General features: G+C 44.0%; 1 protein-coding gene across 2 annotated transcripts; it reads right to left on the bottom strand.

Annotated features, from left to right (window-relative positions):
• Positions 1 to 1066: 1066 nt before the first annotated feature.
• Positions 1067 to 19238, bottom strand: LOC143839051 (uncharacterized). 2 transcript variants are annotated; one of them, XM_077340921.1, is made up of 6 exons: positions 19143 to 19238; positions 18662 to 18947; positions 17235 to 17476; positions 10731 to 10855; positions 3367 to 3465; positions 1067 to 2396 (listed from the first exon to the last, which is right to left on the bottom strand). In XM_077340921.1, exons 2-6 carry the CDS (start codon positions 18938 to 18940, stop codon positions 1249 to 1251), a joined length of 1893 nt encoding a protein of 630 aa, XP_077197036.1. In that variant the 5' UTR covers positions 18941 to 18947; positions 19143 to 19238; the 3' UTR covers positions 1067 to 1248. The 2 variants fall into 2 exon arrangements, with proteins under 2 accessions (XP_077197036.1, XP_077197035.1); XM_077340920.1 differs by lacking the exons at positions 17235 to 17476; positions 18662 to 18947; positions 19143 to 19238 and having other exon boundaries at positions 10731 to 13327.
• Between the last annotated feature and the right edge of the window lie 4459 nt (positions 19239 to 23697).

Genomic DNA, 23697 nt, shown 5'->3' on the forward strand with positions numbered 1-23697 from the left:
CTAAATGGTTAAACAAATGGAACACAAATATGAACTCAAATATAAAAGTAATTGTAGAAAACTGACCATGTGTACATTCTGAACGCTAACTTTAAAACACTTTCTAATTCGTGCTCCGTTTATGTGGGCATGCAGCCATTCTAGCACCCAATAGCCAACTGAAGAGGAAATGCAGGCTTTGAAAACTGACTGGTATTCAGAAAGTAACAGCTGAAGGTTTTAACTGCATGGACCTGTTACACAATAGTAGGAGCTCACAAAATGTGATGGGATCCAAATGTTCTATCCAGTCCTTTTTGAAAAGGGAAAGTTGCTGTACAGAACAACCTCCCAATATTTCTTGACTTTGCCTATGCCTTATTGCAGCTGTTCATGGCTGTAGAGCGAATGATTTACCCACTGCTAGAATTTTAATTGAAAGGGCTGATTCTTGCATTGAAGATGATTGAAGTTTGAGTCTTGTGGCACCTTTAAGACCAAGAAAGACAACCTGCTTCGCTGTATCTGAAGAAGTGTGCATGCACAAGAAAGATCACACCTTGAATAAAACTTTGTTGGTCTTAAAGGTGCCTCTGGACTCAAACTTCGTTCTGCTGCTTCAGACCAGCATGGCTTCCCACCTGAATCCAATTGAGGATGATTGTTCTTCCCCATTGCATAGCATAAGAACATTCTGTAGGGGAGCAGATCACATAGGAAGAACCATGCTATCATCAGAGTATGGATCTGAAGAAGGTAAGTATGAGCATCACTCTCCCAGGGAAAACCTTCCCACATTGCTTCTACAGCTGACCAAACTGGTGAGGGGTGGATTTATGGGGCAGCAACACCTGCAGCAGACCTATAACTTAAGAATTGCCCTTTCAAGGAAGATCCACTGATTTTATTCAGTTAAAGATTGAGAATTCTGTCAATAATGGGGTATAACTTATTGCTCCAGATTGTATGCGAGACAAAACCGAGGTAAGTAGCTATGTTGTTAACTTTGTGTTTTGCCTGCAATATAGGAAAATTTTTAGGCTGTGCATGTGTTTATGGTAAACACGTCGCTTCATGAAGGGCTTAATACATATCTGTTTTGTTTGGTACTTCATTAGCTATTTTATTATGCATTATGTTAGCGTGAAATAATTACCAGCGTATCCAGATTCATAATCATGCTTGCTAGCAGTTAAAAAAAAACTAATTTATTTGGTTTTTTTTTTAAATTCCATTATATAGATAGTTCCATCTTCCTGGACTAAGTTATCAGTATAGCCTAGCTTTGGAACTGGACTTCAGTCGGTTAGGGTTGTCATAAGTGTGGCTAGGTTTGTTTGTTCCATACAGTGGTGGAAGTCTGTATTTTGGGGGTGGAGGCAACATGGAAGCAGCAAGATTTGCACTTGATCTGCAGGGGTGCTGTTGGGTTGGTGTTGGCACAGGTAACCATAATTCAGCTGGCCATGGATACTCTTGTTCAAGTATAGCTGCTTTCTGGGATTTCAGCGCATCCATTTCCAAGTCAGCATAGCTGACGAAAGGCTTTCTATGAAAAGACATAGACTGTGATCCGTTGATTTTCTTCTTGTATTTACAGTACCAGAAGGTCATCATCAATATTATCATAACAGCAGCACACATACTGATTATCAAGGCAAACAAACTTTTTCTTGTCCAGGAATGGCAATCCTTAAATGAAGATATGGTTTGGTTTGATATTAAGGACTTATTAGAAGAGCAGGTTCCACCATATGTAACATCCTCCGCATGATAGATGTTGTATTCCGGCAACATTGCGTCAGCAAAATCTGGATGAACATTTCCACTTGGTAGTCTTAGTTTAAGCAGCACCCCCTGGATTTCATCTCTTGAACATCTGTTATTCCTTGCACAAAAAGAATTGTCGAACCACGTGATTAGAGTGGACCCAGGTCTGAGACCCAGCAGTATCATACTGCTTGGACTGCCAGAGCTCAAATATTTGGAAAGCTTCTCCAAAAACAAGTAGACTCTTTCCCTTTCCCTCAGGAATGAGTGGTAGCTATTTTTTGTTCTTATAGTATAATGGTGACATGGGATAATGGTGGGTCTGAGTAGTTCTATTGTCAGCACATCAGAGGTCTTCAGCCCTTCAGAATCAGTGGCAAACAGTAAAAATTCCTGAGGTGAATACTGGAAATCATCAGCAAGTGGGTAGCCTCGCATGGTTTGGAAACGTGAATTAAAGTGCAACCAGTTCCCTGGGCCTACTGGAGAACCATCAGCTGGGTTCATTCCAAGGGTCAGCTGAGATGTATCCCCATCCTCCTGATCATAAAATGTATCTGGAGGTACTGAAAATGTGAACTTGTGTCCAATGGTTGCTGTTATCCAGTTAATGGCATTGACAACTCTTGGGGAGGTATTTGGCTGACCTAAGAATGTGAAGAAGACAGAAAAGAATATTCCCAATAGTCCAGCACTGAGTGATAAAAAGAGCTTATAGTTTGTCCTATATAGTTTGCATGACCAGGGAAATGCCAGTTGCCACTTTGGGGTCGAAAGGCAAATTTCAGAAGGATTCTGGGGGTTTATTGGGGGGGAGCATCATCTAGGCATGGAATTGGGTCACTTTGGTGAGCAGGTGAATTTCCTTCATTCTGCAGGGGGTTGGACTAGATGACCCTGGAGGTACCTTCCAACTATGATTCTATAGACTTTATCAGAGATAAGCCCTGGCAGTTCTATGTGGTGAGGGTACTTTGCTAAATGTTCACTGATGGTGAAGCTAGGGTTGTAAGGCAGTGTCTGGCAGCTGAAGGGGAAGTGTTGGGGAATGCAACTCTGCAGGACAATTTTTTAAAAATGCAGGCTCAAGTTCATACTGGAAATATGGTTTTACCATAGAATTTCCAGCAATTCCTGTGTGTGTTAACTGCCATCGAGTAATTTCTGACTTACGGCAACTGTAGGAATTAATGTTCTCCAAAATGTCCTAGAGGTAGTTCCCCCCCCCCCATCATCAAGTGACACCCAGGGCTTGTGCTATACTTAGCATACCCTAATTATGCTTCTGCTTAAAGTTACCTTTTGTCCCTTTCAGTAATAACTTCCAGTAAGTACACAAGGCTGCATTTTTAAAAATCATGGCCCTGCCAGGGCTTGGCAGCCCTAGGAGACACTCATGAAAACATGCAGGAAACAGTGCTAGAGCTGGGCACCTGACTCCATCACCCTAGAAGGAGCCATCTCAAATGAAGGGAAGACTGGCCCTTAATCTACTGCAAAAGTTCCCTGATCTTTTTGCCCTTGTGGCTAGGAGCAAGGTTATCCAAGTGGTATACTATAGGGAACATCACAGTCTGCTTGATCTTGAGCATGAACTGACAATGGGTGTAGACCTACCTGTGGGGATGACCAGGGAGGCGGGCAGCCAAGGTGTATGCATTGCTCCTGTGCCACAAAATGATTCCTCAGAGGGTGTAAGTGGAAGGATGCTTTTGCCTGCACACAGTGAAATGGGGGATAAATCCAAGAGTGTGTAAATGAACCCAGGTTTGGAACCCATTTGGTTATTTCATTCTATCCTACTTAACAGAGTTGTTGTGAGGATAAAAAGAAGGAGGGGGAATAATGTCAGCTGCTTTGGCCCCCAAAAGGGAGATAGATGAGTTAGAAATGAAATACATAAATAATATATCTGAAGATGGGAGGCAAATAAAAGTATGTTAGTGAATGGCTGAGAAGAAGAGGATGTGGCAGGGAAGAGATATGGTAGTAGCTAGGAAAGGTAAAGAAGAAATGGAATGAAAAAAAGGATACATGGGAAAGTGAGTTGCTACCTCACAAGTCCTTGAACCACAAAATCAGGCCTCAGATTTCCTAGGTAGAGGCTGCTGGGTGTGTGAGGGCAAACTTAAGAGAGCTGTTGGGTGGAATGGAAATAGTCACCAACTCCAAGATAGGAAGTTCCTGGAAATGGGGGGGGGGGGCGGGCTGGGAAGTCTGGGGTTTGAGGCAAGGGGGAACGACCTCAGAAGGGTATAATGCCATAGGGGAACTAGAGTTGCCAACCCCCAGGTGGGGACTGGAGATCACACAGAATTACGATTGATCTCCAGATGACAGAGATCAGTTCTCTTGAAGAAAACAGCTGCTTTGGAGGGTGTACTCTGCTGAGGCCATTTCCCTCACACCCCTCCACATCAAAATCTTCACAAATTTCTCAACCTGAAGCTGGCAACCTGGAGAATGAGGGAGAGAAGCCTGGTGAAGTGAAGCTGGGCTTTGAGAAGGGGAGGGACCTTAGCAGGGTGCGATGCCACAAATTCCACTTTCCAAAGCAGCCATTTTCTCTGAAGATCAACTGTAATAGCATGTGATCTCCACGTGTAACCTGGAAGTTGGCAACCCCTGCATACTAATGTCTTGTTCCAAATTATTTTTGCTGGTGTAAGTGTCTGCGACTTAATTATGTTCTATTCACCTAAATAAAGCTGTTCAAAACCCACTTCAGATTATTCTTGGAAGAAAAATCCACTCTGAAGTGCCTACAGGAGGGCACAGCCAGTGGCAGTCCCATCTTTTGATCCCCTGGCAGGCCACTGGCCTTTGCTGTCTTCACGGGCTGCAGCCAATCTCTGTGGTGTACCATAAGAGAAACAGAACCTCCCATAGCCACTCTTTTTTGTTTCTCCTTGGCTCTATGGCAATATCATCCTAAGCTGCCATTTCCTCTAGAGCAGTGGTCCAGGGACCGGGACCAGTCCGTGGATCAGTTGGAACCGGGCTGCGGCTCTTCCTCATCCTCCTCCCCGGCTGCTGCCTTGGGGGCTGCCCTGCCACTCTGCTGCTGGCTTACCTTTGGTGTTCTCCAGCGGCCGCCATGGCTGGGGCTGCCCCTCGGCATGGCACTACGCAGCTGCAGCTGGCAGCATCCCCCAGCGGGTGGCGAGAAGTCAGGGGCGCCGGCGGGAAAGCAAGTGGATCAGGGGCTCAGGCGGCAGCGTTGACATCCCTCAGCAAAAGACTACCCCCCTGGGCCCCAGTGAAATTGCCAAGCATTGACCGGTCCCCGGTGATAAAAAGGTTGTAGACCAATGCTCTAGAGGAATGGTCAGTCAGTCAGATCTTTATTACTGTCATAGACCAGCAAAAAGAGATTAATAAACAATCAGAGAATAGCTAGGGAGCAGTCAGTTAAAAGCAGAAAACAGCTAAAAGCATAAGTTTAGTAATAATATAAACTAGCTAAGACCATAAAAATGCTAAAAGCATAGAACAGATTATTACAGTAAATAGAGAATCTATAGGAAAGTATTCTAGAGGAACTGAACTTTCTACTTTGGAGATCAGTTATAATTCTTATAACTTGTACTTCTTTAGGAAAGCTGTGGCCAAGAATCTCATTGTATCAACAAGTGTGCTGGATCAGATCCAGAATCTAGTCAGGCTCATGATCCAGCTTCCCATAGATAGCAGCCAAATGCTTTCCCAAGACCTATTCTTTGTCCCCAGTACAATGCCCCTGAAACTGGAGGTTCTATTATCTATAATTGGTAATAGCCATTGATATACTTATTGTCCACACATTTCATAGCTAACAACATCGTTCCGTGGTCTGACCACCATACCCTGAAGGCTCGCCTATGGATGCCACCCCTCCCCTGTTTGGGTGACGGACGCATTTTAGTCCGCCCACGGAGACTTATGGAATCCGAAGGATTCCTGAATGCTCTGCGGGACCCGATGCCCTCCGGTGTCTCGTTGGAGGCCTTGGTGGAGGACTGGCAGTCCCGCCTGTTGGCCGCCATTGACGAGATAGCTCCTGAGCGCCCTCTCCGCCCTCGCCTCAAGCAGGCCCCGTGGTTTACCGCGGAGCTTCGGGAGAGGAAGAGGGAGGTGAGACGGCTAGAGCGAGTGTGGCGGAAGACCCGCGACGAAGCTACAAGAACATCTCATCGCACGCTTATGAGGGCGTATGAGATGGCGGTGAAAGCGGCAAAGTGTGACTACTTTGCTGCGGAAATCGCGTCCGCTAGCTCTCGCCCAGCCCAATTATTTAGGGTAGTTCGGACTCTTACCGCCCTCGAAGGAGGGCATCAAAATAGTAGTCAATTGGAACTTGGCTGTGAGGCTTTTGCGAGCTATTTTGCGGATAAGATCTTGTCGCTCCGTCGTGACCTTACTGCCACAGTTGATACAGTTTGTGAACTAGAAGCTCCGTGGCCGTTACGGGGGATCAGGTTTGATGGCTTCAGGCGGCTCTCTTTATCCGAAGTGGACAAATTGCTAGGGTCGGTGAGGGCGACCACTTGCCCCCTTGATCCCTGTCCGTCGTGGTTGCTTAAGACCAGCGACCCACGGATAGGTGTTCCCCTGAGGGAGATTATAAACCTCTCCCTTACATCAGGAGAATTCCCTCAGCGGCTCAAGGAGGCAGTGGTTCGCCCTCTTCTGAAAAAACCATCGCTGAATCCGCGGGACCCCGCCAGCTACCGCCCGGTATCGCATCTTGCATTCCTGGGCAAGGTAGTTGAGAGGGCCGCCGCGGACCAGCTCCTAGCATTTTTGGAGGAAACTTCGGCCCTTGATCCATACCAGTCTGGCTTCCGTCCTGGCCATGGGGTGGAGACCGTGCTGGTCGCCCTGACAGATGATCTCCGGCGCCAGCTGGACCGGGGCGGGTCGGCCATTCTCGTGCTATTAGACCTGTCAGCCGCATTTGATATGGTTGACCACGAGCTCTTGGTTCACCGCCTCGCTGATACTGGGATTGGAAGGGTGGCTCTTAAATGGCTATCCTCCTTTCTAGAGAACAGGTCACAGAGGGTCGCTGTGGGGGAGGAGTTATCCGACTCCTTTGCACTCCCATGTGGGGTGCCACAGGGAGCGGTGCTCTCCCCCACGTTATTTAACATCTATATGCGTCCCCTGGCTCAGCTGGTACGGAGTTATGGGCTTGGGTGTCATCAGTACGCTGATGATACCCAGCTCTATCTCTTGATGGATGGCCGGCCAGATCTCCCCCCAGAAAAATTCGCCAGTTGTTTGGAAGCAGTGGCTGGATGGATCAGGAAGAGCCGCCTGAGACTCAACCCCTCCAAGACGGAGGTCCTTTGGCTAGGCCGAAGGGAGCAGGAACAGGAAGCGCGTCTTCCCTGCCTGGACGGGGTACAATTGTCATCTGTGCCCCAAGCCAGGAATTTGGGAGTGATTCTGGATGCCTCACTTTCCATGGAGGCCCAGGTCACTAAGGTAGCCCGGACGGCGTTTCTCCATCTACGCCAAGCTCGGCTACTAGCGCCCTACCTGCCCCCGGAACACCTGGCCACTGTGATCCATGCAACGGTTACTTCTAGATTAGACTTCTGTAACTCGCTCTACGCGGGCCTACCCTTGTCTCTAACCCGGAAGTTACAGCTGGTACAGAATGCAGCTGCACGGGTCCTCACTAAATCATCTTGGAGGTCCCATGTTCAGCCTCTGCTGAAGCAGCTGCACTGGTTGCCAGTTTGTTTCCGGATTAGGTTCAAGGTTTTGGTACTAACCTTTAAGACTATACGCGGCTTGGGTCCTGCATACTTGAGGGACCGCCTATCTCCTTATGCCCCCCGCAGGGCACTTCGCTCTGCGGGTAAGAATCTGCTGATGATCCCAGGACCCCGGGAGGCACGCCTGGCCTCGACAAGGGCCAGGGCCTTTTCGGTCCTGGCCCCTACCTGGTGGAATGAGCTCCCTGAAGAGCTGCGGGCCCTGTCGGAGCTCTCTGAGTTCCGCAGAGCCTGCAAAACGGAGCTCTTCCGCCAGGCGTTTGTCTAAGGCCGGGTGATGGCCCGGGGCTAAGATCGGACCCCTCTCCCCGGAGGGGGGAGGCCAGTACTAGACTGACCTGGTTCCCCAGAGTGTTCCATCCTATGCCCAATTATCCTCCGTTCCTTTCTGCTCATCCAGCGGGCCTGTATGGGAATAGTTTTTTTTTTAATCGCCATCATTGTGACTTAGTCATTGTTTTAATGGGGTTTTAATGGGGTTTTAATGGGGAATTTTTAATGGTTAATATATTGTATTTGTATTAAAATATTGTGAACCGCCGCGAGCCGGTTTCCGAGAGCGGCGGTCATACAAATCAAATAAATAAATAAATAAATAAATAATAGAGTATTGCCTTTAAATCTGTCTGTCAGGGGCCTTCACCACATATTTTAAGAAGTAGAACCCAAGTTGTGTGGCAGTTAAGTTTATTTATTCAATTTATAGCCCACCTTCCTCCTTGGACTCAAGGTGGATCACATAACAACACCCCATAAAATCCCAAAACTATAAAAAGTTGTCAAGCTCAGATCTAGGAGACCCCAGTTCAAATCCCTACAGTGCCATGAAGCTTGTTGGGTGACCTTGGGTCAGTCAGTGTCTTTCTCTCCATAACCCACCTCACAACGTTGTTATGATGGTAAAAAGAAATGAAAGGAGAATGTACACTATCCTGAGATCCTTGTAAGAAGGAATGAGATGAATTCTAAAAGAATAAGAAATGTATACAAATTAATTTAATGCTGTTCTAGAAATATTATCTAGTTACTTGTGAAAGCTGACTGGATATTCTTTTAATTTTAGGATATAAATCTGCCCACATAGGAATTCTTAAAGAATATCTCTGACTGTACAGGATTAAGAGAACAAAAAATCTGTAATTCATGCCACTATGGGTGTTCAAATGTGTGATTAATCTGGTTTAGAACCATTTTACATGCTCAGTCTAATTGGTGTTTTTTTTCCATTTTCACATGGTGTGTTTATGTCAGAGCCTTCCCATGTGCAATATATTAAAAGAAAACTTAATGAATAGGCCCACAGACATTTATTTCTCCCTCAGGATACTCTGTCTGGAAAGGATTAAGCCCTATATGGGTTTAAATTTACCTAATAGTTTATGTCTAGGTAAGGGTTTCTGTTGAAACATGGGAAGATTCAAGGTAGATACAGAGAGGAAAGAGGGGAGAGTCGATGGATCAAAAAAAAAGTATTAAACCTTAAGAAAGATAAGGGGAAAGGAAAATGGGGGGTGTTTACAAAGAATTTAACATTAGAAACTAAAGAAACAACAGGGCCGAGGGCGGTTGCCCTCAGAGCCTGGAAAAGATGGGAAGGAGTATGGTCAGCAGACTTCGTGAAATGGATACCAGTAGAATTACTACAAGAACTAGATGACCCTATATGGTGGGAAAATTTAAAAAAGAAAGGGTTGAATAGAGTAAAGGATTTATTAGACCAATCGGGAGTAATGATATCAAAAGAAAAATGTATGGAATTGTTGGGGGAAAGGAATTGGTTGAGGGTCCACGGACTATACGAGGCTATGAGTAAACTCTCACCCTTAGGGATATTATCTAAGGATAGTCGGATGAAGGGGACTATGCAAAGAATGGAAACTGCAAAAAAAGGAGTAGTGGGGGTGTTATATAAGCTAATGGTAAGCGATGAGGATTATATAGGACGTGTGATTCAAATAAAATGGGAGAGGGACATCCAATTGCCTGATCAAGTAGTACATAAAATTATAAAGGGAAATAAACAGATAAAATTAGACAAATATAAGGAAATGACTAGAAAGTTAATTTGGAAATGGTATAGAACGCCGGCCCAGTTGGCGTATATGATAAAAGGGCTGACTCCAAAATGTTGGCACTGTGGAAAGGATAAGGGATATTATATACATATGTGGTGGGAGTGTACCGAAGTTTCTGGATATTGGAGAAATATAATTCAGGAAATGGAAAATATTCTAGGAATTACAATAGTGAAAGAAGCAAATATGCTGTTTGCAGGTATTTTGGGATATGATTTAAAGGAAAAAAAGGATCTCAAATTATATAAAGCCATGGTACTTGCAATACAAGCCGCTGTTGCTAGGGGATGGAAAGATAAATCAAAGTGGACATGGGAAAGCTGGTTTCAGTATCTCTATGAGGATGTTAGCTCTGAAATTGTGATCTGTTTAAGAGGGGAGGCCTTATGGGAAGAGAAAAAGGAAAGGATAAATAGTAATTGGACAAAGTATTTCCATTGGTTGAGGTCGACTGGGAACAGGGAGAGTAAGAATAAAGCCTTGAGCGGGATCAAGAAGCTGTGTACATGGTTGAAAGAGTTATAAGGAAACGGCAGGTAGGGTGGAGGGTGGGGGTGGAGTGAGGGAGGGAGAAAATGAGAAATGTAATTATAACATGAACAACTATTGTCAATAATCAAAGATTGAATAAAAAAAATTTATTTTGTCAAAAAAAAAAAAAAAAAACCTTAAGAAAGAGGACACTGGTGAAGAGGAAAACACCAAACAATACAACTCACAGGGAAATCAAGCACAAAAAGTGCTACACATTTGAACTCTAGTTACAGTGGATCCGTTTATCCTAACACTTGCCCTGGGACAACCAGAGATAAAGTTTCTAACAAATGGAGATATTGCCTCACTAGGTCCTGCTTGTTAGGAAATGGCTCTGTCCAAGCACCCAAGAATGCTTGAAAGAGGTGATTCCCTTCCCCAGGTGAAAGCAGGGATAGAATTACTACTGCCTCCAGGTGTGGAGTTCTCCCAGAATACATGTTCTGAAGAGCTTTTAGTTAACAGTTTTGTCCTGGTTGTTGATACTGTGTAATGGTTGTTGATACTGTGTGAGGTACTGACAAAGAACTGAAATCTGAGGTGAGTGGTTCACATGAAATCAAACTGAACATGATAGTAAATAATACGAAATCAAAACAGAGCTTACCTTGTACCCCTAGGAACACAGAAGTGGCATGAAGCTCGGCCTGCAAAGATGTAATGGATGGATCTTCAAGCAGCTGTGATGTAATTTGCCAGGTGACAGGGAAGGCTGTTTTGGTTCCCAGTGGGCTAGTCAAAATTAAATCACTTGTCTCCAATTGTAAAATTCCAGGATATGTTACAGAGATTCGAACAACACCACTGGCATATGAGCTAAAATAATTTGTAGAGATCTGTAATGTGGGAGTACCGGCAGATTCTACAGGCAAGGAAAGCAGTAGAGTATCATAAGAATGCCACAAATATGTCTGACTTGCTCCTTCATATAGGCTATCTACACTTAGAAACTGGCTGCTTAAAACACCTCCACCAGATGGTGTAAGGTAAATTAAATGGCTTGGCTCATTCCAAAAGGGGCTCTCCACATACATCTCGGTAAGAGTTAGGTCCTTGACAAAGAAAAGCCTGTTTGTCTGTGGAACAGTCACAAAAGGCTCTGATGTATGTTCATCAGTCTTAAATACCTTTTGGCTCATGCATCTGCTACTGGGCCATATTTCTTCCACTGGTAATTTAGTGAGAAACCCAAATGAACCTGTCAATTCGTTTGATGTTGATAAAGGCAAGGAAGGAAGCTCTGTTGGGATGCGACTTGTTCTGGATAGTAATTCAAATTCTGCCAAAGAGGTAAACATGGAATTGATGAATTCTTGTGTGCTAGATGTTGTCAAGGCCAGAGTTTTGTCACTGTCATATAACTGTGGTACTGGACTTGTATCAGGAGCCAGCTGAAGTTCATGGACAGAAGCACTGCCTGTAGTGGCTGAATCAGGTGTTGATGCAATATCTATGAAGTTTAAGTCCATGGTCAACTTGAATGGTTCAGTCATGACTGCAGAAAGTGGGAGAGAGTTTTCTTCTGTAAAGAAATGTTCTTTCATCTGTGGATATGACATAAATGATTCTGAGATATATCTGTTGTTGCTAAATAGGTCTTGGTTGCTGCAACCTGAGAAAAACAAAGATGTGGCTACACCAGAAAAAGGAAACTTCAGCTTTACCAGTGTGGACATGGTGGAGAGTACAGGAAGATTTGCTGTTAAAAAAATGTCCTCAGATGTTAATCTAGATGTTGTTAGATAAGCATATGGTCTGCTATGAGCTAAATTTGTTACAAATTCTTTTGGAAAGTGTGTTACAGGAATTTTTTCATAGGGTGTGTCCTCTCGTGAAACAGAAACAATCATTGTGAGCTGAACAGGTCTTGAGGCCTGGGTTTTAATGGCTGGCACAGAAGAACCTAAATAATACTGAGTGAAATGAGTTTTTTGCTCAGATTTCTTGGGTGTGGAGTGCTTATCTTGCTGTTGCACATGAGATTGCAAGAATTCTGATATTGGTGGTGTTATGGAAGACAGATTGTCCTGTCTCCCAAATTCTGTCATTGATGCTGTCATCAAGGAAGGTGAAAGTTCAGGTACAACAGAAGACTGGAAGATACTAAATGCTGGTGGTCTAGTATGAACACTGAGAACATGTAAGGTTCCTAAATCCCTCTGGCTTGTGACTGAATGGGAAGAGATATCAGTGAAACCAGGAATGGCTGTCCTACTGTCTTTGTACAAAGATGATGAACTTGCACTATGTTTTCCAGCAAACTTTGTAGGGAGCACAGTAGTTGACCAAAAGGTGAAGGCCTCCATTTTTGTTGGTTTCAGTCCTATTTTGGTTGGTCCCAGTGTAGGCCTTGGGATGTCAGTGGAATTGAGAACAGTTGTCCTACTGTCGTTGTACAAAGATGATGAACTTGCACTATGTCTTTCAGCAAACTTTGTAGGGAGCACAGTAGTGGACCAAAAGGTGAAGGCCTCTGTTTTTATTGGTTTCACTCCTATTTTGGTTGGTCTCAGTGCAGGCCTTGGGATAGCAGTGGAATTGGGAACAGTTGTCCTACTGTCATTGTATAAAGATGATAAACTTGCACTATGTCTTTCAGCAAACTCTGTAGGGAGCACAGTAGTTGACCAAAAGGTCAACTCCATTTTTGTTGGTTTCACTCCTATTTTGGTTGATCTCAGTGTAGGCCTTGGGATGTCAGTGGAATTGGGAACAGCTGTCCAACTGTCTTTGTACAAAGATGATGAACTTGCACTATGTCTTCCAGCAAACTTTGTAGGGAGCACAGTAGTTGACCAAAAGGCGAAGGCCTCCGTTTTTGTTGGTTTCACTCCTATTTTGGTTGGTCTCAGTGTAGGCCTTGGGATGTCAGTGGAATTGAGAACACTTGTCCTACTGTCATTGTACAAAGATGATAAACTTGCACTATGTCTTTCAGCAAACTTTGTAGGGAGCACAGTAGTTGACCAAAAGGTGAAGGTCTCCGTTTTTATTGGTTTCACTCCTGTTTTGGTTGATCTCAGTGTAGGCCTTGGGATGTCAGTGGAATTGGGAACAACTGTTAGACTGTCTTTATACAAAGATGATGAACTTGCACTATGTCTTCCAGCAAACTTTGTAGGGAGCACAGTAGTTGACCAAAAGGTGAAGGGCTCCATTTTTGTTGGTTTCACTCCTATTTTGGTTGGTCTCAGTGTAGGCCTTGGGATGTCAGTGGAATTGAGAACACTTGTCCTACTGTCATTGTACAAAGATGATAAACTTGCACTAGGTCTTTCAACAAACTTTGTAGGGAGCACAGTAGTTGACCAAAAGGTGAAGGCCTCCGTTTTTGTTGGTTTCACTCCTATTTTGGTTGGTCTCAGTGTAGGCCTTGGGGTGACCATTAATTGCCTCCTGGGTCGTTTTCCCATGTGTTTTTTTCCATTGCTGCCTTTCTGAAGTATTCTCCAGCCAGCAATTTCATAGCCCAGCCACTGTGAGAGATGGCCTGACTGAACATTGTGTTTTAGAACTTGTATTAATTCGTACATCATAGCAAACACTCCAAACCCCACTGGCCAACACAGTCCTACATAGTGGTTTTCCATAGTGTTGATGTTTCTAGTATCTTCACTTAAGATAGTCAGATTCCACAAATGTTTGTTAAATGAGTCTTTAAATGGAATAAGTGTCAAGAAAGTTGGGTCCAAGTGGAGATACTCTGCCATAGTGTAGATGAGAGAGAGTCGTTCTTGAATGCTTAGGGAACCAGCTGTGTGGTAGATTATGATCTCAGCAAAGGTGACAGAAATGTCCCTTGCATGCAGTCCTTCAGAACAGATACTGAAATCCCCAGAATATACACTATTAATATATACTAATTTATTCTATTAAATCTTTTGTTATAGCCCGATCCTATCCATGTTTACTCTAAACTATGTCAGACACAAACTTCAAACACCTCTTGGGGTCAACAAACACTGGCATAGACAATCCAGGGTTAGATCTCCCAGCATCTTTTTTTAAAATATGGGACTGCTAATTTGGAAAACTCAACAATGGCCACATGATTGGAAAAGGTCAGTTTACATTCCAATCCCAAAGAAGGGCAATGCCAAAGAATGTTCAAACTACCGCACCATTGCACTAATTTCTCATGCTAGCAAAGTTATGCTCAAAATCCTACAAGCTAGGCTCCAGCAATATGTGGACCGAGAACTTCCAGAAGTACAGGCAGGATTTCGAAGAGGCAGAGGAACTAGAGATCAAATTGCCAATATACGCTGGATCATGGAGAAAGCTAGGGAGTACCAGAAGAACGTCTACTTCTGCTTCATCGACTATGCTAAAGCCTTTGATTGTGTGGAGCACAACAAATTGTGGCAAGTTCTTAAAGAGATGGGAATACCAGAGCATCTTATTTGTCTCTTGAGAAATTTATATGCAGGTCAAGAAGCAACAGTGAGAACTGAACATGGAATCACTGACTGGTTCAAAATTGAGAAAGGAGTTCGGCAAGGCTGTATACTGTCGCCTTGCCTATTTAACTTGTATGCGGAGCACATCATGAGAAATGCGGGATTAGAGGAGTCACAAATTGGGATCAAGATTGCAGGGAGAAATATCAACAACCTCAGATATGCAGATGATACCACTCTAATGGCAGAAAGTGAAGAGGAACTAAAGAGCCTGTTGATGCGGGTGAAGGAGGAGAGTGCAAAAGTTGGCTTGAAACTCAACATCAAGAAAACAAAGATCATGGCATCCGGCCCTCTCAATTCCTGGCAAATAGATGGGGAAGAAATGGAGATAGTGACAGATTTTATTTTCCTGGGCTCCAAGATCACTGCAGATGGGGACTGCAGCAAAGAAATTAAAAGACGCTTGCTCCTGGGGAGGAAAGCTATGGCAAATCTAGACAGCATCCTAAAAAGCAGAGACATCACCTTGCCAACAAAAGTGCGTTTAGTCAAGGCTATGGTATTCCCAGTTGCAATGTATGGCTGCGAAAGTTGGACCATAAGGAAGGCCGAGCGTCAAAGAATTGAGGCTTTTGAACTCTGGTGCTGGAGAAGACTCTTGTGAGTCCCTTGGACTGCAAGGCGAACAAACCGGTCAGTCCTAGAGGAGATCAGCCCTGACTGCTCTTTAGAAGGCCAGATCCTGAAGATGAAACTCAAATACTTTGGCCACCTCATGAGAAGGAAGGACTCCCTGGAGAAGAGCCTAATGCTGGGAGCGATCGAGGGCAAAAGAAGAAGGGGACGACAGAGAATGAGGTGGCTGGATGGAGTCACTGAAGCAGTAGGTGCAAGCTTAAATGGACTCCGGGGAATGGTAGAGGACAGGAAGGCCTGGAGGATCATTGTCCATGGGGTCGCGATGGGTCGGACACGACTTCGCACATAACAACAACAACAATTTGATGGGGGAAGTGATATGAGTGATTTGATGGGGGAAGTGCTTTAGGATGCTTTGGGCTGATCCTGCATTGAGCAGGGGGTTGGATTAGATGGCTTATATGGCCCCTTCCAACTCTGTGATTCTGTGATCCTCAGAGAGGGTAGGATTAACCCATTCTTCCTGTGCTGTTTTCCAGATCCAAAAGCTTGTTTGTATTTTGAAATACAAAAGTTTGTATTTTCAAAAGCTAATGGAATAATACAAGGGCTATCCCCCCCCTTGATGGTGCCTAAGAGCAACTTGGGGAGGAGTATATAGGGGAAACTGCATGAGGTAAAAAAGGTTAAACACCTTCTTTCCAGTATCATTGGCCTCAATCAAATCTGCAGCCTTACACGACTCCTTTCAGATAAAGAAAAAATTAATGAAGAAGTCAGATCATGGATTATGGAGATCAGACAGGGTGAAAACATAACAAAACTTTTAAACAAGTCAATAAATCTTCCGTACCACATCCGTTTGGAGTCTTCTTCATAATTATTACCTTAACTCATGTACCTTCACTTTTCAATAAGGGACCTTTACATGATATTTATAACTTCACTGACAGTGATTCCAGAAAGCAAAGAGTTGTTCAGAAATTGGGCAGTAAGTAACAATTGCCTTGGGAGAAGACATATCAAAATTGATTGGCCATTTGCACTTTAATCCATAAATTCTCCAACTAGCACCAAATTGGTCACTTTACTGCTTTCTTTGTCATTTTTGTTTCTGCCCTGCTTTTTTCATTTTCAGTATTCCCTCTCTACCAGTGAAAATGCACATTTATTATTATTGTTTATTGTTTATTACCCTCCACTCTTGGCAAAGCCTGCTTATATGTACAGCTGGAGCTGTCTTTGCTGTTTATACTAGAGCCACTCCCCAAGACCAACGGGCAGTGTTTTCCAGTTCAGTTGTGCAAGGGTGTACAGCACAGACTCTAAATACATCTGTGGCTGCACATGCAGTTTTTTCTTTATTTCTTTCATTTATACCCCACCTTTCTTCCCAGTGGCTTACTTCATTCTCCTCTCCTCCATTTTAGCCTCACAACGCCCCTATGAAGTAGGTCAGGCTAAGAGTGTATGACTGGCTCAAGGGCTGAATCTGCATGGAGCTTTTTTTTCTGCTGCTGATCCTGCTGAATTCAGATCAATTTGAACCCGAGTCTTTGTGTTCCCCCTCCACTTGAAATAGAAACTCACCTGCACTTGAGCACAAGGCTGCAAGCAAGGGAGTGAGCGGGCAGGGGACTCAAACCCCAGTCTTCTGGATTTTAGCATGACACTCCACTACATTCCACGGACTCCTAGTTTTCCCTTACACATGCATATAGATTATTAAGATGTTAGCCTATCTGCATAACAGTCACCAGGTTTAGCAAGGAAGCATATATTCAGACTGTAGATGCTCCTCAAAACCCCGATTTGGGAAGAAAGAGAGGGTATCAATGAAGTAAAACAAGTAAAATAAAATGTCTGAGGTTTTTCTTTTCTTGCAGCAAAAAAAGGGAGGGTAATTTCATTTTTGGCCCATCCCCAGGGTGCTGCTTCTGCCCTCTGATCACTGAGTCCAAAACCTTTTTCTCACATTGTTCATACAAAGAATACAGCAGATATCAGAGGAAATGGAGTCATGCAGATATAGTTGCATGCTTTCCTTTTGTGAAAGACCTTCCACTTACTTGTCATTCATGGGCTTTTGGTCTGTGCTTGTTCGCTTTTCACAGGCAGTTATGTAGTTGACAACATGAAGTGTAAAACTTGTAGTGGCTGCTGGTGTATTTGGGCCACAGGCCTCTCCGTGTGCTGCTACAGTGAGATGGTATTCTCCGTTCTCCTCCAGCACTGGCAGCCCTTGAAGGGTGTTGGTGTCTGGGTTATATTCCAACCATTTTGGCAAAGATGATCCATTAGCCAGAGTGACCTGTTTATAAGACCGATGGAGAAAAAAGAGTGTCATGGCATGTATGGTAATAGACACGAGACTGCTATTTGTTCCAAAATCATTAAAAGTGGAACAATTCTAATTCAATTTACCTCTTCCCTGCCATCCCAGTAAGAATACAGGAATTTGTGTGAAAGACAGTGAAGAACGTCATATGATTGCGTAACAGAAACAAGCACCTAAAGCAGATTCCCAGCCAGGGTTCTGGGGAACCCTGAGTTACATGAGAGCTCCCTAGGGGTTTTGCAGCCTTTCCCAGAAGTTTGGATAGCCCCTGACATCCCTAGACGTCACTGGAGCCCACTTCCCCTCTTGCTTTACAGGTCTAGTCTCTTTTTCTACAATGGAAATGGTAAATGATCAATCGACCCATTGATTGGCTGGCTCAATACATCTAACTTCTGCGTCCACTTCTCTGAAGGGGCCTGTCAACACTTCTGGGGTTCCTCAAAGCCAGAAAAATATTTCAGGTGTTCCCCCATGGTCAAAAGGTTGAAAAAGGTTGGCCTAAAGACCGAATAAGCCTTAACAAGGAAACTGGAGACTGATTTAATACCGAGAATATTTTATATTTAAAAACAAGAGGAGGGGAGAAACCTTAAGTGTTTTGAGAGAAAATTAAAATGTCTCTTTTTTCTCCTACTGCTGTTGTTTGGGGAATGCAAATGTTGCAGGGGGCTTGGGGAGGTTGAAGGAATTTGGTTGGCAACCTCCAGGTGAGGCCTGGAGATCTCTTTGACTTATAAGTGATCTTCACACTACAGAGATCAGTTCCCCTGCAGCTTCAGACCTGGCACTCTCTGATATCACATCTCCCCTGAGCTCCATCTCTCCTGAGTTCCATCTCCCCCAATGCCTTCCTTCACATTCTACCCTCAGATCTCCAAGATTTCCACAACTAAGAGCATGCAACCTTTGGGGTGCCAGGCACTTCCCAGTCTGCTGATGGCTGAGATCCAGCTGAGCTGCTGTCATGCCCTGGAACCTTCCTCCTTGCGCAGTTGCTTGGGGAGGGGGCTTAGGCAAAGAACTGACCCTGGGGGCTGCCTCCCCCTTTCCCCCATCTGGTTTCCAGCAACTTTACTGCAATGGAACAAAAAGGTTCAGTCATCAAGTGCGGCTACCCAAGGGCATTCTTACTGTCCTACGGCAAACAAGCACTACCTGGTGGTGAGTTATTGTTCCATGGAAAGCAAAGGGTGATATGGGGTAAAAGAATAATTTCCCTGGAAGCGCTCTTGCGTCTTGAACCCCGCGGAAGGCCTGTATTCCTCCACATGGGTCATGTGACTCCTTGGCAACAGCGGCAGGTCTGACAGTGGCAAGAGACATGACAATGAAGAACACGAGCAGAGCTGGCAGCATTCGACTCCCTGGTTGCAGGGTGACACCGAACATAAGACTCCCATCGCGGTGTACTGAGAGGGCAAAGGGGACCTCCATTCCTAGTCTGCAAAACAGGAACGGTGGAAACAACAGGGTGATCAGAAATGGAGAGAAATGAAAGGCATCTACAATCAGCTCAAGAGGAAGCTTTAAACGCCATAGAAAGATTCTCAAAGATGCTACTGAAAAACATTTAATTTTAGGCAAGCTCAGCAACAGATTGACAAAAAACAACTTTAAAAATAAGCCAGACACTCACTCTTCCACTAAGATACGGCTTCTTTACTTGAAATTCACCCTACAATGCTACCACTTCCTTCCGTGATCATGACAGTCCAGTTAGTTCTCTTCTCTCCTCCCGATAAAGAAGGTCACTTGGGTGACTGGGAGATGAAATACTACTCTAGGGCTCCTTGAGGGGGGTCTTCAACTAACAGCCTAGTAAAACAAGAGCCAAATAGACTGATTGGGGATTTCTATACAGCTCAGGGATACTGGATCCGAAATAAATTTGAACAATTAAAACACTTCAACAGATCAGCCCTCTAAATGGTAGCCAAGGGAGGGATGGAGGGAGTAGCCGATTTCTTGATCCTGTATGCATTGAGCTGCCTTCACATCTTCCTCCATGGGGAAACCTGTGGTTCTGGGGGGGGGGGGGGATACACATCCTTGGGCAGGAAGGGGGGATGTGTACTATTACATCCTTCTCATGAGAACCAGAAAATACAGATCTAGAAGCAAGATGTGATATTGTTGATTGTTTCGGGGTATCCCAGATAGTCCTCTGGACTGAGGTCATTTAGAAATGAGACCCTGTAAAGGAAAATCAACTTTAAGGATAAAATACATTGGAATATAAAAAATAAAGCCTAGGGGCCCCTTAAAGATTAATAAATGCTTATTCAAGCATAAGCTATCGTGAGGCAGAGCTCGCTTCAGCAGATGCATGAAATATTCAGCCGTTAGGCAGATGTATTTATACAAAGTTGCAAACAACAGACAGATGTGTATGTGTGAGGTGGGCAGGCAGACGTGTTCCAAAAGAGAGGCCAGTGTTAAACCATATCCAATCAAGTCAATATTTTATGCACTTGGAGGAGGGGAGGGATTTCAGTGGAGTAGAATGCCATAATGGCCATCCTCCACAGCTACCACTTCCCCTACCAGGGAACTGATCTCTGTTATTTCGGGGATCAGTTGTAATTCCAAGAGATCTTTAGGCCCCACCTAGAGTCTAGGCCCCACCTAGCTCTACTCAGATAGGGTGAAGATCACACCCAATTGTTGAAAGACAGGCAAAGTAGGATTACCATTGGTGTTCCCTGAATACAGTGAATTGCTTAGAACAGGGTAACTGACAAGCAGATTGCTTGTCATCATTTGGCCTGAATCATCCTGCCAAAAGATGGAAAGAATCACATCTCCCACATACTTTTGCAGAGGTCTGAGCCAATGCATTCTCATCAGCATCTGAGCGGATGATGTAGGCAACCCAGTTTATGTGGCAAGTTATCCATTGGGGTTAATGACTGGCTGTAGCCATCCTAGGCAGTGGCCATTGATGCTGTGAAGAGGACTTTACCATCCTCTATAATCAAAGGGGTCAAACTCATTTATTATGCGGGTCAGATCTGACATTATTGTCCCTTTGTTGGGCCGTCATATGTGCCATGGAACGTAATGCCAGGTACCAGAGATATAAACGTTATAAAAAACTTAGGCAAGCCCAACTAAACGTATTATTTGTACTCAAAATTCACACAAAAGCAATTGATTTCTGGGAGTGAAAGCCATTGATTTACCGAGGAATCCACAAAAGCCCTAATAAATGCATTTAATCATATGCAAGTGATTCCAGAAAAGGGGAGAAATCTTACATTTCCAGACAAATTAGTTTATTAGAGGGAAGAGACCTAGCAGGTTGCAATGACACAGCATCCACCCTCCAAACTAGTTGCTTGCTCTGGGAGGACTGTAGTCTGGACAGCCATTGTAATTCTGGGAGAATTTCAAGCCTTGCCTGGAGGCTGGCAACCCTAAATGAAACTCATGTGACAGATGCTGCCTGATTATATTTTCCCCTGTTCTTCCTAGGGTTGTCTGTGCACACCGGCCTGTTAAAAGTTTAGTAAATAATCATTTGTATTCACCACCAAACAGCAGCCGACACATGGTAAAACACCATCCCCTCAGAATGGGCCCCAGAGCTGGCCGTGCTGCACCGTTTAGCTTCATACCCAGCCTGTGGGGTAGTTCACTACAACTTCCATGACTTCCCCAAGACCTCTCCCATGGACCCTGATCTCCTGGACACAAGTCGAATGTCTTTATGTGCAAAAGAAGAAATTGGAGCAGTATCCAGAGAGAACTACTGTTGTTGTGAACTCAAGCGGCTAAGTACAAAGAAGGTTTTGAGGCCTGCAGATACTGTTCTTCCTGTTCTGTTGCCATTCAGAGTGTTCTAGGAAGAAGTCTTTGTGCTCATGTTGCCTGGATACACTTAGATGCATCTGCAGGCTGCTTCTCTCATTACAAGACCTTGGGCAACTAGTATTCCTAGGGGAAAACAGATGCACATGCTTTGTGGTGAGATTACACTATGCACCATAGCCACACTGGTGGATAAGATTCTAGTTAATACCGTAGCTATCCAAGCATGCCCAGGACAGAGGTAACATCTATTTTGTGGCACTGGGTCTGTTGCAGGAAGAGGTGAGGTTGCATGGAGTTCCTAATGGGCATTAAGTCCTCCCCAAGGTGCCCTCCAGCTTCCCTCACACCTCCTTCCTTATCCTTTCAGCCCCAGAACCCCCTCCCCTGCCCCGAGGCTCCCTCTTTAGTCACACCATGCCCTGCTGGTCAAAACCAGGTATGCAGGACCCAAGCAGAGAAAACAGAAAAATATGTCTTAACCAAACATTGTAACTGTTAACTAAAGAAGAGAGCAGTTGGGGAAATGGAGATGAACCCATGGTACACTATAAACACGCAGGGCAAAACTCTCACAGAAAGAAACTGGCTGGAAAACAATATAAAGTTCCCTAATATAACTGTCTTACTGGACTTCTAAATCTATTTTGATAGGCAACATCCTACAGATAGGGTTGCCAATCTCCAGGCAGCTCCTGGATCTGACCACCACATCTTCTAGCAGGGTTAAAAGCTCTGTCTCCCAGGCCTGGCCCAGTGATAGTTATGGCCTCTTAGCCAGTAATGCCACCTTCCTGGTACAGGGGAGTCTCAGGCTAGCCTGGCTATTCTTGTACCCTGTTCTTAACTGGTCCCAAACAGATACCTCCTGTCCACCGTCCCGGTGTAGAATCAAATAAAACGCCAGGAGAATTCAGTCCTCAACAGAAGCAATATGGATGGAAATACTGGGCTATAAGGGCTACTTAAAAGTGGGAGTATACTATTATCTACTTGAGGCTGATCTCGAGATGGAGAAAGAAATAAGGGAAGGGACTAAAGCACTTACTGTTATGATACTGGGAGACTTCAACTACTGGGTAAACATTTGCACAGGTCATGTTGTAGAAATCAGCTTCATAGGTATCATAACTCATTGTGTGCTGGAACGATTCGTCACAGAGCCACTGAGTGTAGTGATTTTAAACTTCGTTCTGAGAAGGGCTTAAGATTTGGCGAGAGATACAGAGATTGTTACAAAAGTGTGGTGAATTGTTTAAAGGAAGGTGAAACTCTCCTTTACTCAAAAGAGTAAAATCACTAGAGTAAGGTGACCAGATTTCAACATTGGTAAAGCGGGACATCTTTGAACACCATTGACCACCACTGACCACCACTGATTAAAAACTTGGTCTATATGGAGCAACAAAAGTTTCATAGAATGCATAGAATGCAAAAATAGTATTGTAATATATATATATATTTATATATAAGTACAATTTACCAGGTACCCCCAGATGTCCCTCCAAAGATGGGACAATCTGGTCGCCTTAGACTAGAGGATGCTTGGAAAGTCTTTAAAACAACACTGATAGAAGCCCAGATAGGATGGGGAGATGGCAGAGAAGCTCAATTAATTTTTTGCTTCTGGGTTCACTTTGGAAGGTGTTGGGCATGTAATCAGGCTACAGTCATTACTTTCAGGAAGAGCGTCACAAGAATTGGGTCAAATTGAGGTGACAAGAGATGAAGTTCTAGACCCACTGGGAAAACTGAAAACCCAAAAACCAATAAGTCTCCAGTTCCTGATAGTAAACACCTGAGAGTTCTTGAGGAACTCAAATGTGAGATAGTTAAACTGCTAACATGTATATGTAACCCATCACTAAATTCAGATGCAGTAACGGAAGAACGGTGTATAGTGAATAATGGTGAATAATGTTACACCAATTTTTAAAAAGAGGTCCAGAGGGGAACCTCTTCTAACACATGAGAAAACAAGGGTGAAAGGTAATAAGATTACATTAGAGGCTTCTGTCATGATGCAGCAAGTCTTCTTGGTCCTTCCAGCTGGACTCAAGACAGAAAATGAGGTTGCAAAAATGGTTTGTGATAACAGATTTCCAGTTGTTTGTTTTTGAATTCTCCACGGCAGTACAATAATACCGTAAACATCATCTTTCTAAAATCTTAAAAGTCAAGGAATTCTTTCCTGTGTGTATACATTTATTTATTATTATTATTATTATTATTATTATTATTATTATTATTATTATTATTATTATTATTATTATTATTATTAAAAGAAAGATCAAAATCTTCCCACAACCACAAACTTTGATCTCCTTTTCTTAGTTGGTGGTGTCCATAGCACTAGTTGGGTTTTTTGTTGTTGTTGTTGA

Source organism: Paroedura picta, chromosome 5 (assembly GCF_049243985.1).
Source record: "Paroedura picta isolate Pp20150507F chromosome 5, Ppicta_v3.0, whole genome shotgun sequence".
In the NCBI taxonomy this organism is placed as follows: domain Eukaryota; kingdom Metazoa; phylum Chordata; class Lepidosauria; order Squamata; family Gekkonidae; genus Paroedura; species Paroedura picta.

Excerpts from the sequence above, each read along its gene's own strand:
- LOC143839051 (XM_077340920.1), bottom strand. The coding sequence starts at position 13,281 with ATGGAGCCCTTCACCTTTTGGTCAACTACTGTGCTCCCTACAAAGTTT. Across the intron at positions 3,466-10,730 it reads TGTGTTCCTAGGGGTACAAG|GCAAAAGCATCCTTCCACTT; the intron begins GTAAGCTCTGTT and ends CACTGTGTGCAG. Across the intron at positions 2,397-3,366 it reads CTCCCTGGTCATCCCCACAG|GTCAGCCAAATACCTCCCCA; the intron begins GTAGGTCTACAC and ends TCACATTCTTAG.